General features: G+C 35.1%; 2 protein-coding genes across 11 annotated transcripts in view; one reads left to right on the top strand and one right to left on the bottom strand.

Annotated features, from left to right (window-relative positions):
* Nucleotides 1–221: 221 nt before the first annotated feature.
* The window catches only part of LOC110466706, a 115114-nt gene continuing 99231 nt past the window's right edge, over nt 222–16104 (bottom strand). For 3 of the 4 annotated variants that reach the window (XM_021523411.1, XM_021523410.1, XM_021523412.1), the window contains 3 exons: nt 8553–9247; nt 5716–5843; nt 222–5293 (listed from right to left, as the gene is read on the bottom strand). In XM_021523411.1, the coding sequence (XP_021379086.1) occupies nt 4811–5293; nt 5716–5843; nt 8553–8829 (888 nt within the window). In that variant the 5' untranslated portion in view covers nt 8830–9247 and the 3' untranslated portion in view covers nt 222–4810. Of the gene's footprint in view, nt 5294–5715; nt 5844–8552; nt 9248–11727; nt 11865–16104 lie in introns of those variants that run through there. The other variant, XM_021523408.1, reaches the window with a different exon arrangement.
* The window catches only part of LOC110466704 (calcium uptake protein 3, mitochondrial-like), a 164116-nt gene continuing 159908 nt past the window's right edge, over nt 11897–16104 (top strand). For 5 of the 7 annotated variants that reach the window (XM_021523406.1, XM_021523407.1, XM_021523405.1 and 2 more), the window contains exon 1: nt 11897–12145. In XM_021523406.1, coding sequence (XP_021379081.1) covers nt 11933–12145 — 213 coding nt within the window. In that variant the 5' untranslated portion in view covers nt 11897–11932. The remainder of the gene's footprint in view (nt 12146–16104) is intronic. The other 2 variants (XM_021523402.1, XM_021523404.1) reach the window with 1 other exon arrangement.

Below are 16104 nucleotides of genomic sequence, written 5' to 3'. Positions count from 1 at the left end.
AGTTCTAGTCAGCTCGGTCACAAGTCAAAATTCTCAGCTATGGTCAGCTTGACCACAAGTCCGATTTCTCAGCTATGGTCAGCTCGACCACAAGTCCGAATTCTCAGCTATGGTCAGCTCGACCACAAGTCCGAATTCTCAGCTATGGTCAGCTCGACCACAGTAGCATATACGTTTTTCACCATGAACACACATGTAAATAAAAAAAATCCACAACGATGTTTTAAAATATTTTGTCATTTTAATTTTTCTGACAATTGTATAACTGTCAAATTGTATGTAGACAAACAAATACAGGAGTGCTGAGATACACGTTTACGACCTTCAGCATAACACATAATATTCTTCTCAAATTTGACATCAAAGCTCCAGATTTTGTTTGGAGAAAACAATTAAGTCCGTTACAAGTGCTAAAGTCGTTAAATGTATCGGATTACACAACTGAAATAACAGACAAATGACACAACCGTGTCATATATTTAACTGACCAATGGTCAAAAACTCTGTCCGCTTTTACCAGAAATATGGCGGGTAAAACTAATACTGTCTATAGGTTTAACCTTATTCCAGACTCAACGTTGAAAGACTTTTTTAAAATTTACGGGGGAGGGGAAATCTGACATTTGTTTTCCAACAAAACATCCGAATTACGTTTAAACAGTGGCTTGGCTCATCATGAGTGACCTCACGATCTATAGAATCAGTGACAAATACTCGTTTCAAATCACAATAATGATATGGTAAATTACAAATTGTTAAAATTACTGATAATATCTTTTAAAAATGTTTATATTGTAGTACTTACAATCTATTATGCTAGAAATGGAATCATTGTACTAAGATTAGTTCTTAAAACACTGTTCGTGAAGACTATGGAGGTATCAACATTGCATTTATATACGGCAGGCAGTTGAAATTCAAAATTAACAGAAAATTACGTTTATTTTTTTAAAAAGAACTTTTTGAAAGAATGATGCCGAATTCGGACAAATTTATCACATCAAACGAAAAACTTTTGTTTCTTTTGGACTATTACAAAATTCATTCTGAACTAAACACCGAAATTATTTTTACACAGATTTTTAACGTATTAGTTAGAGAAATTCTGCCAGTATTGAAAATGCGCTCTCATTGAAAAAATACCCACGCACGTGCTGTTACGCGCAGACCCTCCAATGTGGCCTTTACTAAAAACAAGTGCACTCATCAAATACATTTGAAATCAAGAACATGATATTCTTGAAATAATTCAAAATTATGTATGTATATATATCCTACTAAAAATATCACCATATTTAAATGTCATGACATTTGTTATATTGCAAAAAATTACCAATATCTACTGGTGAAAAATGACAAATACATTTTGATTGATTACCAAAAGATTAAAACTGGCGCAAATATGGTTGCTTTCATTCTGAAAACAGATCTTTCCTTCAAGCACATTGAAATAACGCCCCCAATTCTCTCCCTCTAAACCACTCATTTAATTTTCTCATCTCATGATCACAACTCGTCTCACCTTATTCTCACAAACACTGACACATTTCTTCCCATCTTGGCTTCATTTGTCAGTTTTGTCCGTACAAGGTATACATTTTTGGATACGATTGGCCAGTTTTTAATGACGAAGATACCTTTCATTTGCTCAATTATTATGTTTTAGATCAAAACTTCCGAATTAAGAGTCTTTTCGTCGTAAGATTTTGAACGCATTTTGTATAGCGGTGCCAAGGAAAGCCGTCAATATATAAAGTACGGTTTCTGAAATATAGCAAAATCAGATTTTAAATTGATTGTGGAATAAGATATGTCCTTTTTCGATGCAAATGTTTGCAAAGATAAATTGTGAGTTTTAAATATTGTTTTCGATTGTTTGTCTATTCGAGACTTTTATTGCCTTGTATATATATATAGAAGCTGGAAATGTCTTTTTTTTCCTCGAAACATCAATACTTGTTAAACTCTTGAATGAGATTAAAATTTTGACGAATCTAGTCTTTTGTAAAAAAAGCTTCACTTATCAGAACCCAAATAAAAGACAAAAGAAACTAAATCAATTAGGTTAAGATTTGTTTGATTTATTTGAAGGATTCATGTATGATTGACACACATTGACGCAATTACGCCCAGAAAATAGGTCACTGCGACCTAGTGTGTTAAACGTATCCTTGATTATACATTGTAATACAACGCTAATAAATTAGGTCACACTGACCTAGTTTTGTTTGGCACCAGAGCTTATTTACAATGTACAGAGTTCGACATTTACATTTATCTTTATACAATGGATGTATGGACAAAATAGACAAGTTACTCGCCAAAAAATCTCAAACCATATTCTAGATATGATACAGGTCCTTTTTTCCTCCGAGAATAATTGCATTTTGAATTAGACATTTGTACAATGTACGAATGTATTATATTGCACCATATAATTCGACCATGACGTCATCAAATAATGTGTATTGCCTAAAATATCAAATAAAGTATAATACAGGACTGATAAAATTGCTATCAACTTGGAACAGTTTACCAACAATTATCAAAAAAAGAAAACCCTGTCTTATTCGACTCCAAATTTAACTGTATTAAACAGGTATCACCATTCACCTGAGTATTCCGTCCTTCTGACGTCACTAATGTCGACATAGACAGGGCTGAACAGTCGATGAATTATAACATTTAATATTTTAGAGAATACACCTCCTAGCGTCACAATCAACATACACTTGAAACTGGAAAAATTCTCTATTCAGTCAGAGTTTAATTATTCGGTAATACATACAAATGACAACCTTGCCGCCATTTTTAAATTCACACAACTGTAATTGGTCCACAATTTTTGACAAAGTCAGAGAAAGAATCAACAGAAAAATATGTAGGAGAATTTCAGTCAACAAAAATAAAACAGAGGATACCACTGAATGTAACAGACGGTTGGCGCGCATGACAGGAAGTGACGACAATTGAGACACTTCTTCCAAAACTGTGGATTAGTTTTGGCGTTGTAGATAAAACAGTTATAAAGCTATAATCAAGATCACGCGTATTGTATATAAAGAAACCAAAAAAACATTGACCGGGCAATGACGAAACGACGATTTATTTTTAAGAAACAAAATTGTGTTTCAAAGTCTACAGAAATTTGTTAGATCCAGACAAGATATGAAACATTTGTTAAACTATTACGAACAAAAATAGATTATGCTTTCTAGACGGAACTTTTAACAACAGGATATGACGTATATAATTCTATCCGAACCGAAACCGGAAGTCGATATTTGAATCAACGTGTAATTTGCTGGCGTTAGGCCAGACTCGTTTTAATCATATATATATGTTTGTAGCAAAAAAGTGTATATCAGACAGTGTAAACTTCCTTATATTCGATCATTGTTTAAAAAGTATGCACATGGTTTTCTGAAATACATTAAAGTACTTCTAACTCGAAATTGAAAGGAAAATATAAACAGAAAATATCAACATAGCACCAATAGAGAAGAGGAATCGTGTGATTTCACATAGTAGACGAAATCAATCAAGTTTACTGAATGTAAGGGACCATAAGATTCACGTGCGACAACTCCGCATTTGAATAAAATATTTCATAATGGAAATTAAATGTTCAATCAATATTGAACACATGTTCACGAAATAGTGACAAATTTATCAGATCATAACTGTTCAATTATGTACATTTGTAACAGGCTGGCAATGAGATGGGCATTCGTCCGAGAAAAACAAATTGGTATCAAATGAATGAGGAAATGTTTTATGTGATGAAAACAAATGCGATGATTTAAAACGACCAACACTATAATAGTAACAATGTTTGACAAAAGCCTACGAGTGAACATTTATTATAAAATAATTATTGTCTTCTGTTCAAAATAATGAGTATCGTGAAATTATGTAGCTTTTTACGTCATAACTACGTCATGACGTAGACTATGACGTCATTCATGACATGCATCATCACAGGTGCTTCTTGAACTGGAATTTCTTTAGAACTTAGCCAATGGCGAAGTGCTGATCTATGCAATAGTGCTTTCCAGTGCCAAAGGTTATACTATGCTTCATTGTTTCCTGTGTGTACGTTTTTAATTATAAGTATAAAATAAAGCATAGAGTGCTTTACTTCTGGCATTTTCGGAATGCTACAGTTGTAATTTACATTTTAATTCTAAAATGCTCATCGAAATTAAAAATGTTTTTGAACACTATGGCACCGGAAGTGACGTGTTCTATGACCAACATTCCTCATCGATTCTTCAGTAAAGTTAATCGTTTTAGACAAGAATTTAATCACAGATTACAACATTGTGTAGGAAATGTGTCGATCAACATTTCGTGCTTATATGTTGTGTTTGGTTCATACCTGATAAAATCGAATAAATTACAAATAAATAACTATAAATAAACACCAACTGATCACCACAAGTGTTTGGGGGAGAACGAGACAGATTGCGACATTGAAATGATGACGTCACCGCATATTGTTTATGACGTACACAGTATATGAGCACATTAATTGGACAGGAAGAAGTGTCGCCATAGAAGTCTCAGTGTAAACATATCCAATTACGACTGCATGAAAATACCAAGTATTTTCTTCGCTTACTTCTAACTCTCGATTGAACGATGTTTAGCCCGAACGTGATGTCATTAGAAGAACGGCCACATCTGTTATCGAGAAGTTTTGTGTTGGGCGTTCTTAACGCCGCCGGAAGTAGCACCTTTTATGAATGGTCAGTCCACGTTGAGAACTGACCAGTAGGCTTGATCCAAGGAATTCCAAGAGCAGATTTCATGTGGGATGGCGCCTATGTCTTCTCCGCGACCGCCCTCGTTTTCGACTTGACCCGAGGTTACACCTATCAGCTATTTTTCTATTGCGATCTTTCTCTCGTCGTAAACGTTTAAAACAATGTCTCTTTCTAAATTGATTCAGTCCTTTCAAGGACGTCTTAAAATAGTTTCGCACCACTTTCCTACAGAATTTCAAATACGTCCGTTTGCACTTTGGTGGCGATATTCCGTCACAACTACCGGAATTTTCCTCTGGTTTAAAGTTCCCCATATTGAATAACAGGTATTTCCGTAGTTGTCGTCGATGTTTGCAGTCTTTAGCCACTATAGGCTTACCATCACAACTTAGTCCTACGTAATAAGGGTTCTTATGGTGCCGTAACCGTGAGAGACGGAACACTGTTTTGTTAAAGCTCGAATCATTGCTCTGGATCCACTGTTCATTGAAGCTGAAGCTGCATTCCATTTCATCCATGGTTCCCTACAAAGTTAAAAAAATATATATAACATCTATAGCAAAGACACCAAAGACCCCGGAATCATGAAACAATCTTAGACTTCATTTTTCGCCTAGTCAATCACGTATGACGTCACTTTTTATGACGTTGTCTGTAATTGGTTAATTTCAAAACTGAAGATCTTTTCATGATCTCGAAACCTGTATTCAAGTTCAAAGTTCGTAAGGCGTGGAGGCAGAGCATATCTTGAAACCCGCATTAATCACTTATATATATGCATGTGGTTTTTTTTTTAACTTTCTTAATTAAATGGTTCAACAATCTTCAGCACATCAACATAAAACATATTATACAAATTCAAACAATCTCGTCTTATTTTATATTGAAGTTCAATTACTTGTATTTCGATAACACTGTCGTGTAGACGTGTGACGTCATTACTTACCGGTTCTGACGCATACAGTTGTCCAGACCCATTCATACAAAGATATCGCTTTGTCTCCGTGCCCTGTACGACGATCACTTTCTTATTCTTTAACTCTTTGATATGGTGTGCTGTTGTCTTCAGCATTGCTGAAAATTACAAAAATAAGAACTTATACTAAAATACGGGAAAGGGTGACAGTATTATAAATATATGTGTATATAACTAAATTGTCACATTAAATGAACGGTGGACAAATTAACTTCATCAAGACTCAGACATCGCCGACATTTTCAGCACAAATCTGCTATATTTGGTAAAACTGTACAGTAGGTATATGACTCAGTTTTATTGTACGTTCGTTGGAATGTAGCCCTAGCGGAGAACATTCTTCCTTCAATCCTACAAAGTAATTTTAAAGTCGTGTATACGAGTCAAAAAGCTGAAACACATTTGAACCAAGTCGAACCCCTGGGCTGTGATAATTATATATAAGTCAGCCTATACAACGCTTATATTAAACCCTTAATCAAATTAAAGCTCCGTTCCATTTGGATTGAAGTCCGTGTTCGTCACTTTACACGGTCACGTATGTTATATGAAGGAAGGACGGAACAGAGTGATGAATGGGGCAAAGAAAGAAAAGGCAATGAGATGGGATGAGTTTGTAAGTGGGTAGAGGGAGAGAGAGGGGGAATGGTTGGTCACTCAGTCAGGAAGAAAGGAAGAAATGAGTGGAAACCGAGGATCATTGATAAGGAATAAAGGAATTGAGGCAGAGAGTGAGAAAATAAAGGAGAAAGGAAAGAATGAGAATGTAATGAGGGAGGGCGGCAAGAAATGAATATGGAGGACAAGACAAAGAAGGAAGGAAGGAAGGAAGGATGAAAAACGGGCATATATATATATATATATATATAACTATCCGTTATAGGTAAGTAGGTTTACCACTGGTTGCTATCAGTCTTATTTATGGCCTTGTCGTTCATACAGCTATCGCTGTTCACAACACACGTAACTGTGTGCTAAAGCCGATAAATCCAGCACAAAGTACACTCACTGCATACAATTATAAACGTACCACAGGAATAAGAATTTTAAGCTTTGATTTTGATTTTCTATAAAAAATCCTGTCAGCATATAGTTATATATCGAGTGCTTACTATTTATTTTATAAATGTGTGTGCCAATGCTAAACTTTCGTTTTCTTATGTTATGTTGATAACGTAGAAAATGGTTTTAGGACAATCTCGTTGATGTGTCAATACCGGCTTAAAAATAGCACAATTATCGTATTTTTCATCATATATATAAAAACTCCGGCGTTATGGTAACCCCAAAATTATATATGTATATACAGCACGTGTGCAAACATCTACATATCACACGTGGAACCTGGTGTACCATGTTGCATTGAGTGCCTGCTGGACCTATGGCAAGGTACGATACTGGGATCGCTTACTTTTAATTAACAAATCAATTAACAGACTCTGCCCCGTTCGATATTAGCGACGAGCTCTGACCTCTGTCCGCCACTTAGTGTGTTCACATGTGTGAGCGAAACTGTTAGGGCTTTCCTCATACTCGGCCGTCCCTTTAACGGAGTTTAGCTCACGTTCGCAAATCATCGCTGGAAAAAAACGCCTTCCGCGTAACGATGTGGACAAAAACTTGGTACGTTGTCTCACTTTATATCTTAAAAAACCCCACGTTGTTCGCGTGAAATATAGGATGAAAATCTGTTGTTTGTTGCTAAATGAACGTCAACAGGTGCTAACGTTAGCACATTCGTTTTGTTCCGTAAATCAACTGTCAAGTTCAGAGCACATTTTTTTTAAAAAGAAAATTATGGAGATATATAGACATCTGCACCCATTCACCGAACATTTACAAAAACCATGAGAAACAGTTGGTGCAAGATGGCCTTGGGCCGAAACTCAAGGGGCACACTTCAAAGGATATTCTATCTGGGGAGGGGGTGATTGGGATGAGGAGGAGCAGAAGCAGCAGAGAGATGGGAGGGGATGCTGGCCAACTGCAACTGAAGACAAACAACGTCGCTAAGGGACTCTCCCTTACTTCAAGTTATTAAGAACGAATGTAGCTTGGTTGCGCTGGGTGGTGTTCGTTTCAAAACTTGTATTTCATATTCAAAACAGATACTTTTTGCGTTTTACATGCATTGGAGAAAGAGAGTTGTGTTTCCAAAACACGTTATATAGATACAGATATGATCATAGTAACTGACTGGGAAACCGGGGATTCACTTTACTCAGACGTTTGCGTTGTAAAATGGTCGACACACGTGTAATACACATTTATATTGATTTGTTCAAGATGGTACAATAGTATTATCACGAATGGCTGCACAGGGACTGATGTCGGTCTTATAAATAGCACTATTTAGAGAGAAAATTATATCAATATAAAACATATTCCCCTTACAAAAAGAATACCTATTAAGCAATTTTGACAACTTAACTGTTTGTTACAATTCGTTCTAAATTTATCGATTCTACTTTCCTAACTTCTAAAACATTTATAACTATGTGAAACAGGAAACTGTCAGACATTCCTGGAAGAAAAGATGATATTTGGAAACTTTCGAGAGCAGTTCGTGGAAAAAAAGCACATTGAAGTTTGTGCCAAAGACTGCACTTGGAAAATGAAGGGGTCGGGGATTCCTATGAGAAAAAAAAATCAAACTTAATTTTTTTGAGGGTGAAGCTGATCAAGACGAGAATGTGTTAATAAAAGAAAACGCCATACTTGGAAAATAAATGTGTTCTCTTGTTAAAAATTGTGATAAAAAACATCACTACAGTTCTTTTTAAAGTGAGAAAGATCTGAGTACTTACCATATCTAGAAGATCGACACTTAGTCCCATTGATGGCCCCGTCGGCTGTTATTTGCAAAAGCATAACATCGTTAATTGCGATGAAAACGGATCCCTTAAGTGCAGGTTCCCAGTCAAAGCGCTCATTCTTTAGGGCTTCACCGGCGTCCGGGTGTCCATAGTTCGAATACGACATGCTGATTCCGATGGGCAAGTGGGTAAGCAGACACAAGAGAACTAAAGCCAAAGTCGTGAAGTGGTCTACTCCGGGGATAGACGGTGTGACATACGTGGTCATTGCTCAATACACACCAGGTGATAGCGCCTTGCACACACACGTGCATCTAACTGAGTGGTGGGGGAACACGTGTTGCAAATAAAGTTATACATGCACATCCACTTAATGAAGATCATTTGAAATTCACGAAAAATCCTCTCTGACGAATTAATTATGTAATATCTTGTCGATGTCTACTGCTATATTGGATTTCTCCACAATTTAATAAAACAAATCACAAATATTTCACCACTTTTTTGTATGTATATATATAAATATAAATCTATGTAAATCCCATTGAATTATAATTCGTTGGTCACATGGTATTCCGTTATAAACAGAAGCACAGTGGCGGTTCCATTAACTGGTTCAGTGGCTGACTCGACCCACGTCGTAGTGTAAAATCCATAACGTCATGCCGCCATAGCACCGCCTGTACCTGCAGCAGAGGAAAAAACAATTAACATCACACAAATGTCGGTTGCACAATACCTGTATAGACCATTAACCTACATGTAGCACAAAACACCGACAAATTACACAATAATTACATAACGATCCTTGATGCAGCAAAACTTTACTTATATCACTCATAAATACATGTATATATGTATAATATAGGTAGCACATGGATTCTTTTTCATATTAACTATCATGCTAATGATTATTACCGCAATATGTCGGCATTAAAATGTTTAAATGAAAAAAAGGGAACATAAATCATGCACACCTGTTCTGGGTGTTGATAGGGAAATTCCAATTCACGTATGGAAATGTGTATAACAAAAGATTTCGATACAATCTTACACCTACATGTATATACTTAATAATTCAAAACATCTACGTTCATGCAGGTATACCGACCCAAAACGAAGTAAAACCCTTAAGAAACACACAACAGCTGTTAAATACACGTAACCCCAGCGTTTATCCATAAAAAATACTCGATTTGTACTTCGCCAAGCCATGCGTGCCAGCCGGTCGCTGCAAGTTGATGATGAAACTGACACGTGCTTATAACATTACACACCTAGCGATGTAAATTTCAAACTCGTCCAAACTCGTGGCCGCTATAATGTTATTTTCCTGTGTTCGGTTTATTTAAAATACACAAACAAGTTCAGACGGGGTCTCCATTGTTACTCGAATAACACACATAGCGGTATTTGTCATCTTTATCTTTGTGAAGATCCTCTGCCTTTCGGGGCTAGTACACATAGCTATGTATAGGGAGCAGGCTTGTAAGTTACCAGTAACGGCGAAATAAAAACCTTTAAAAAACATGCTTCGAGCTGCAGGCTGGTCGTGATATTTTCTTGGCAAAATATCGCTTCATGTTTTACTGTGCCGACGACTTATAGGTAAACATTTAACATGTCTAGTTTTTTTTAAATAAAAGCTTTAATATTTGACTAAAAGTTTGAAAACACTGAACGATTTTATCATAATATTGCATACCTGTAAGTCTAGCTGTCAATCAAACCCCCAAATTAACGCACTAACTGACAGTAAGCCACGTGTGCTCGAAATCAATTAATGATTATCAATTAGCATATATCAATTTCATTGGCAAAACCTAATCAAGCTTTAAATCTATGGTGAAATGAATACAGACAGAGAAATATTTAAAATAAGCTTACAATTTAAAACAGGCATAACACAAAATTTGGTAGGTGAATGACTTAATACAAATGATTCTTACGAGTGAGCGTTGTACATTAGGGAAATGTTCCGTTATGCAATGATATATAGATAATAAACTAGTTAATGGGCGCCGTTGGGGTTATGTATTATGTAATAAAAAAAGAGACATAAATGTCAAAGCGTTCTTTACGATACATATATATATTCGTTACATATCTATTCAACTTTTCTGATCGATACCAAAAGCAACAAACGACCATTCATCAAAGTTAAAAGAGTGTCTACAATGTTGGAAGACAAGCCACACGTAGCTTATTCAGCGAAACGATTGAAATCTTCAGGTAAAATTTCCTACCAATACAAATATTCTGATTGTAAAGTCAATTTTGTACAGGTAGGTAAAGGGAGTGAAAGGTGAAACTGACTACCTGTAGAATACACCTGTATATATATACATATAACGGTACCTGGAATATACAATGTATATACACAATATACAGGCGTGTATATCGCCTATATGACGGTGCCGACACCGGCACACAATTCAACATGCATGCTGCACAATATAGCTAAAGAAATGAGAATGTCTAACTGATTTCTTCTTTCGTGTCATTCTTTGTATCTATGTTGAATACAATGTTATATCATATTATATTATAGATAATTAATACAGACAACTGTCTCGTTATTTGACACGTGCGAGAAAATTAAGGCCGGTCCGCATACTTATCCTCTAGCCCTTTCCACCAGACAACATACATTATTTGACAGATAGATCTCTATGAGAAATCCAGCGAGCGAAACAAAAATGAAACTAAAAATTTCAAGAACAGTTATCGCCTTACTTATTCAACTGCACCACTAAGAACTAAATAAATTGATAATTGATCGATGTTAAGTTTTGTCTATTTAGCAAAGATGTTAAGTTTTCCTTTAGTTGCAGTTGAAATAAAGGCATTTCAAATATCGTGTTTTTTTTAACCAATGCATTAAATAGTACCGCCTATTGAAAATTGAACACACCTGCCGACATTATGTATAAATATACCTATATATTAATATATAAATATACCTATACCGTACAAATCTATTTAATAATCTAATCAAGTATTTTATCTACAACTCTGATAATACCGTCGAACTGGTGTTAGAAAATATATAGCTCGCCTATATACCTAGTACGCTATCACTTATCGTGAAAAGTCCTTCTTAGGGCAACACATCATCAATAGATAATTTTGACTAAATTGTCTTTATAAGCAACAAAGTTCATACCTTAGATTGTTCGAAGTCTTGATTATTCCACGTTATTGTTAATAAATTCCAATCCATAGCAAACAGAAGTTCTCACAGTTAAATGATAGTAATATATCCAGCCGAACTACCGAACCGAACTCTCGAGTGTGTAATGTGAGGGCTAGGCGATATCTACTCGAGTATACCGGATAGCTGCGCATGCGTATTGTGCATTACAATAAACATGGCGACGTCCGTGTTTCGAAGACAGGTTCTACTATGTTGCAGGCATTCAAGAACAAATACGAGACAATTTACAAGACAAGTTTACATAAAAAAGGCCTTAACGCCCTCGGCAGCTATTGGGGCAACTATTACTGGTGTATTAGCGTGGAAACTATGGCATTTTAAACAAGAAACTCCAGAAATCTTACCAGTAGTGACAGCAAAATCGGAGGTTGGTATCTTATTGCCTATATCTGTCCTTGATGAGATCTTTGTTATTCTGTAGTGTAGTTGGCGATTATTATAGAAAGCACAAGTATAAGTTGATTCAGCACTATGCGAAGGGTTTTTGACGTAAATTCCATGATGTGGTATCTTTAAATAGAAGTTGTGGGCGGGGCTATACTAACCAGGTTTTGACATGTTGAATATGAGTGAAAACTTGACTGCTGATGCTGCCTGAATTTTGAGGAGAAACAATTTTGTTTGGTTCATTAACTTCCAACAGCATGTTGTTTGTGGGTTTGTTATTATAATTTAGAATCAGCATCGACATATACCCAAAGGCGAGTGGCCACGGGCCTGACTCTCCTATCAAAACATTGGTTGGCAGTTTACCTGTGTTGGATGAGGGGAGATAACTGGGGCTGACATATACAGAAAACGAACAAGAGAAAAGTTATGAGTGTGTATTTTTTATATAATTATGGTCACGTTTTTATTTTCATTCTTCATTCTGTGAAATTTTATTTTTATGAAATGAAATGTAGATAAAAATTGTCACATAAAATGTTCTGAAAATGCATTAATAAATGTCTCCTGTTAAATTGACTATGGTAAGAACTGTTCTAAAGTACAGTACTAATTATGAGGTTTAAATGGTCTTACACTTCATATATTATGCAATTAACTGATAACCAGTTGAGAATTTTTATGTTTTTGTCAGTATTATGTGAGACCAAAGTATTGAAGGCATGGTACAAGTACTACCAGGGACTGAAATATTTGTTTGTTATAATTTTTTGTTTTGTCATGATTGTAGATAGACCTGTTTTAGGTTTAGTTTATGAATGACTGACAAGACTGATGTGTACTATACAAGTATTGTGTAAATAAATATAGGTCCAGGTTTATAAGCGCAGCCTGGCAATGCCAGACAAGCCTGTTGAGTTTATCTTTATGATATTCTTTTTGTACTGATGCTTATCCTGGCTAAATCTGTCGTGGATACAATGTAACCATTGTCATCTTATATCTGGTTCCCTGTCCTCAGATACATTGTTATAGATTTTATAAACCTACTTCAAATCAGTCAACTTGATCAAATTTATTAATATTTTTTTATTTCTTTTTCTTAACATTCATCATTCTATTATTTTTTTGTAGCTTTGGAAATAATTGGTTTACATCAAGTATCAGTGGCGGATCCAGAGACCTATCTTGGGGGGTTCCAAATTTCCAGAGGGGGGGTGGGGGTCCAAGTTAACATATTTCAAATTTTCATGGTGGGGGGGTTTCCTGAAGCCCCCCAAAAAACTCTGGCCTCGCCACTAAGTATGACATTATTTAACATATAAGTGTCAATCTTCATTTTTTGGGGGGAAAATTTGTAATTTAGTTTAATTTAAAATTAAGCTAACAAGACTTTGTGAATTGATCTTATTTCCATGTTCACAAGATTTTTTCTGACCCTTTCTTTTCCCCTTAAACTTGCGAATTAGTTTCAGGTGTTTAATTGATTGACTCATTCGCATTGAATAATAAAATGTTTATTGAAAAAAGCAGTTAAGGGAAGCCACCAAACCAAACTAGGTCCAACTCTTGACATTCTGCATTTGCAGAAATTTGATTTTAAAATTAGTAGTATGCATGCTGATGTTATCAGTTGATGGGAAAAGCATTATTTTCTGTTTTGGTCATTCAGTGATCAAGACATAGTATAATGATGACACACTGTGATATATTACATACCTTGTGTATATCTACGTTTAACTATTGTTATAGTCATGTATATTAGGGGTACAATGCACATCTATAGGGTCTAGAATGCCTATAAGGTAAACAATGATATGTGTTTTGTTTGAATGAAGATTGTCATCTTTTTTAGCTGTCATCATGGCTGAATGCTGGAAAGATTGATAATGTACTGAGATCATGAAAGAAAAATGTTCTTGATAACTAAATGTTGAGTAGGTGCTTTGTCCACCGTGTACAGGCCATCATGTAGCTTATTGAGCCCAAGGGATTTACAAAAGGTCCCTATAGGGTAAGGTGTCAATAAGAAAAATTACACTTTTGTTTGATATCAGTTTAACCTATTGACTGATATGCTGAAAATTATAAAAGAATATTTGACTCAATTTATCATATTTGCAGTCTCCGATTAAGGATAGACAGTGCCTCTTGGATTTTTGTTTACTTGCGTTTTCTTATTTAATCAACAGAATTCTTTGCTTCATGCTATTGATCAAATTCAATTAATGCATCATACTGCAAAGAACATCTTTAACTATTGTAGTTGACTTAAGTTATCGGTTATAGCTTAACACATAGGGGTCATTTTAAGTACATATACATGTATTTAGACGTTTTAAAATTTTGCCACTCAACATTCTATTTTTCACATTGAAACGTTAGATATTTTATGTACTACAAATCCACAAATTATAAATTGGTAAAATATTTATTAAAATAACATTCATTTATTTCTGTTTTATTATTTATTAGTGAGATATATTTTCATTTTGTTATCCAAGAGGAATTAGTTAAGGGAGGAAGTTCAATTTTTTTTATTCTTTGTGTAGAATTCTTTCTATAGCACATTAAGAATTTCCTGTCCTTATTAAGTTAATCAGGAATGTTGTCGGAATGTGCTTGGTTTTGTCTGACAGAGACGGCAGAATTTCCAGCTATTGTGTTAAAATGTGACTTTAATATGCTTTAATAACAAGAATTATTTCAAGTTTCTTTTTCATGTATATTTGTTAAAACAACATGTCTGCAGTGTGATTGGTCAGTCATTATCATTCAATCAGTGTGGAGACAGAAAGAAAAATATTATCTATTCACACCTGACTGGAAACCAGGTAAAGAACAGGTGTTGTGATTTCTACAGCTAATTACGTGGACAGGTGAAATCTGAATGTTGTTTGATGGCTCTTGTTATTTCTATGACTTACCTGTGTTCTGATTATATTTGACCTAATTTATTAGATTACCTGTTGGTTGGGTCACAACCATTGCAATGTCTAATTTGATTATTGAAGTGAGGCACCGGTTTGGATATCTTGTTCCTTTGTTTTTTTGTCATTGTCTAAAATTACAGCTTATGTTATTTGAAAAAGAATGCAGTTTTTGACACAAATTGCGGAAACTCCCAAATGTTGAAATGGATCAACATTTGTGTTGATCTTGATAATTTTTTTCCTAAACATTTTTAGATTTTATTTTCCCCTTGGTGTTGTGACTGTTTATTACAAGGTGCCAACTGCACCAGTTTTTGGCCAAACTTTCAATTGTTCAGAAATAGTTTTCTGTTCTTTTTTGGTAAGTATACAAGATTTTTAGTCAAGATAACAGTAATGACTTAATTATGAGATAGCTCTGATAAAAAAGCACAAAACCAACATGATAATTATTTCTTAAGGACAATTTAAGCGTGCAAACTTGTAAATAAGGCTGTTGTGTGGGTGAATTACACGTAAAAACACACCACCTTTATGATTACAAGGGCGCTGGCTATTGTCTCCAACAAAGAACGCAGTGAAAGTACTGGAGACATTCCAAGGAGTTGACTTGGACATGCTTTTCGAGCTAAGCACGCTGTGTGACATTGGACCTGTTTGTTTAAGTAATGACATTAGGAATGGCAGACAAGGAACTTACTCATCAACATGTTTGTATAGTCGAGTGAAATTTTAAAGAGTTACATAGATTTGGGATTATGATCTGTGTTGTGTGTGTGTTCCAATCTGCTGGTACCAGGGGTATATATACAAGCTGGAAGATTTACTCGAGCAATAGTTTTACAATAAAGACGTTTATATGTAGGTGACATTCTTTTATGAGACAATGTCAACAAGTATCTGAAATGAAACAGACTTTTGACAACTTTTCATAAAAAAAATGCATTTTATGGTTTAAACATTGTAGTTAAGTACACTCAGTTGTTTTGAAATCATGGCAGGAATA

Source organism: Mizuhopecten yessoensis, unplaced genomic scaffold (genome assembly GCF_002113885.1).
Source record: "Mizuhopecten yessoensis strain PY_sf001 unplaced genomic scaffold, ASM211388v2 scaffold11143, whole genome shotgun sequence".
Taxonomy (NCBI): Eukaryota; Metazoa; Mollusca; class Bivalvia; order Pectinida; family Pectinidae; genus Mizuhopecten; species Mizuhopecten yessoensis.
Note: the sequence above shows the minus strand (reverse complement) of the source record. Positions and strands in the feature narration are given on the sequence as shown.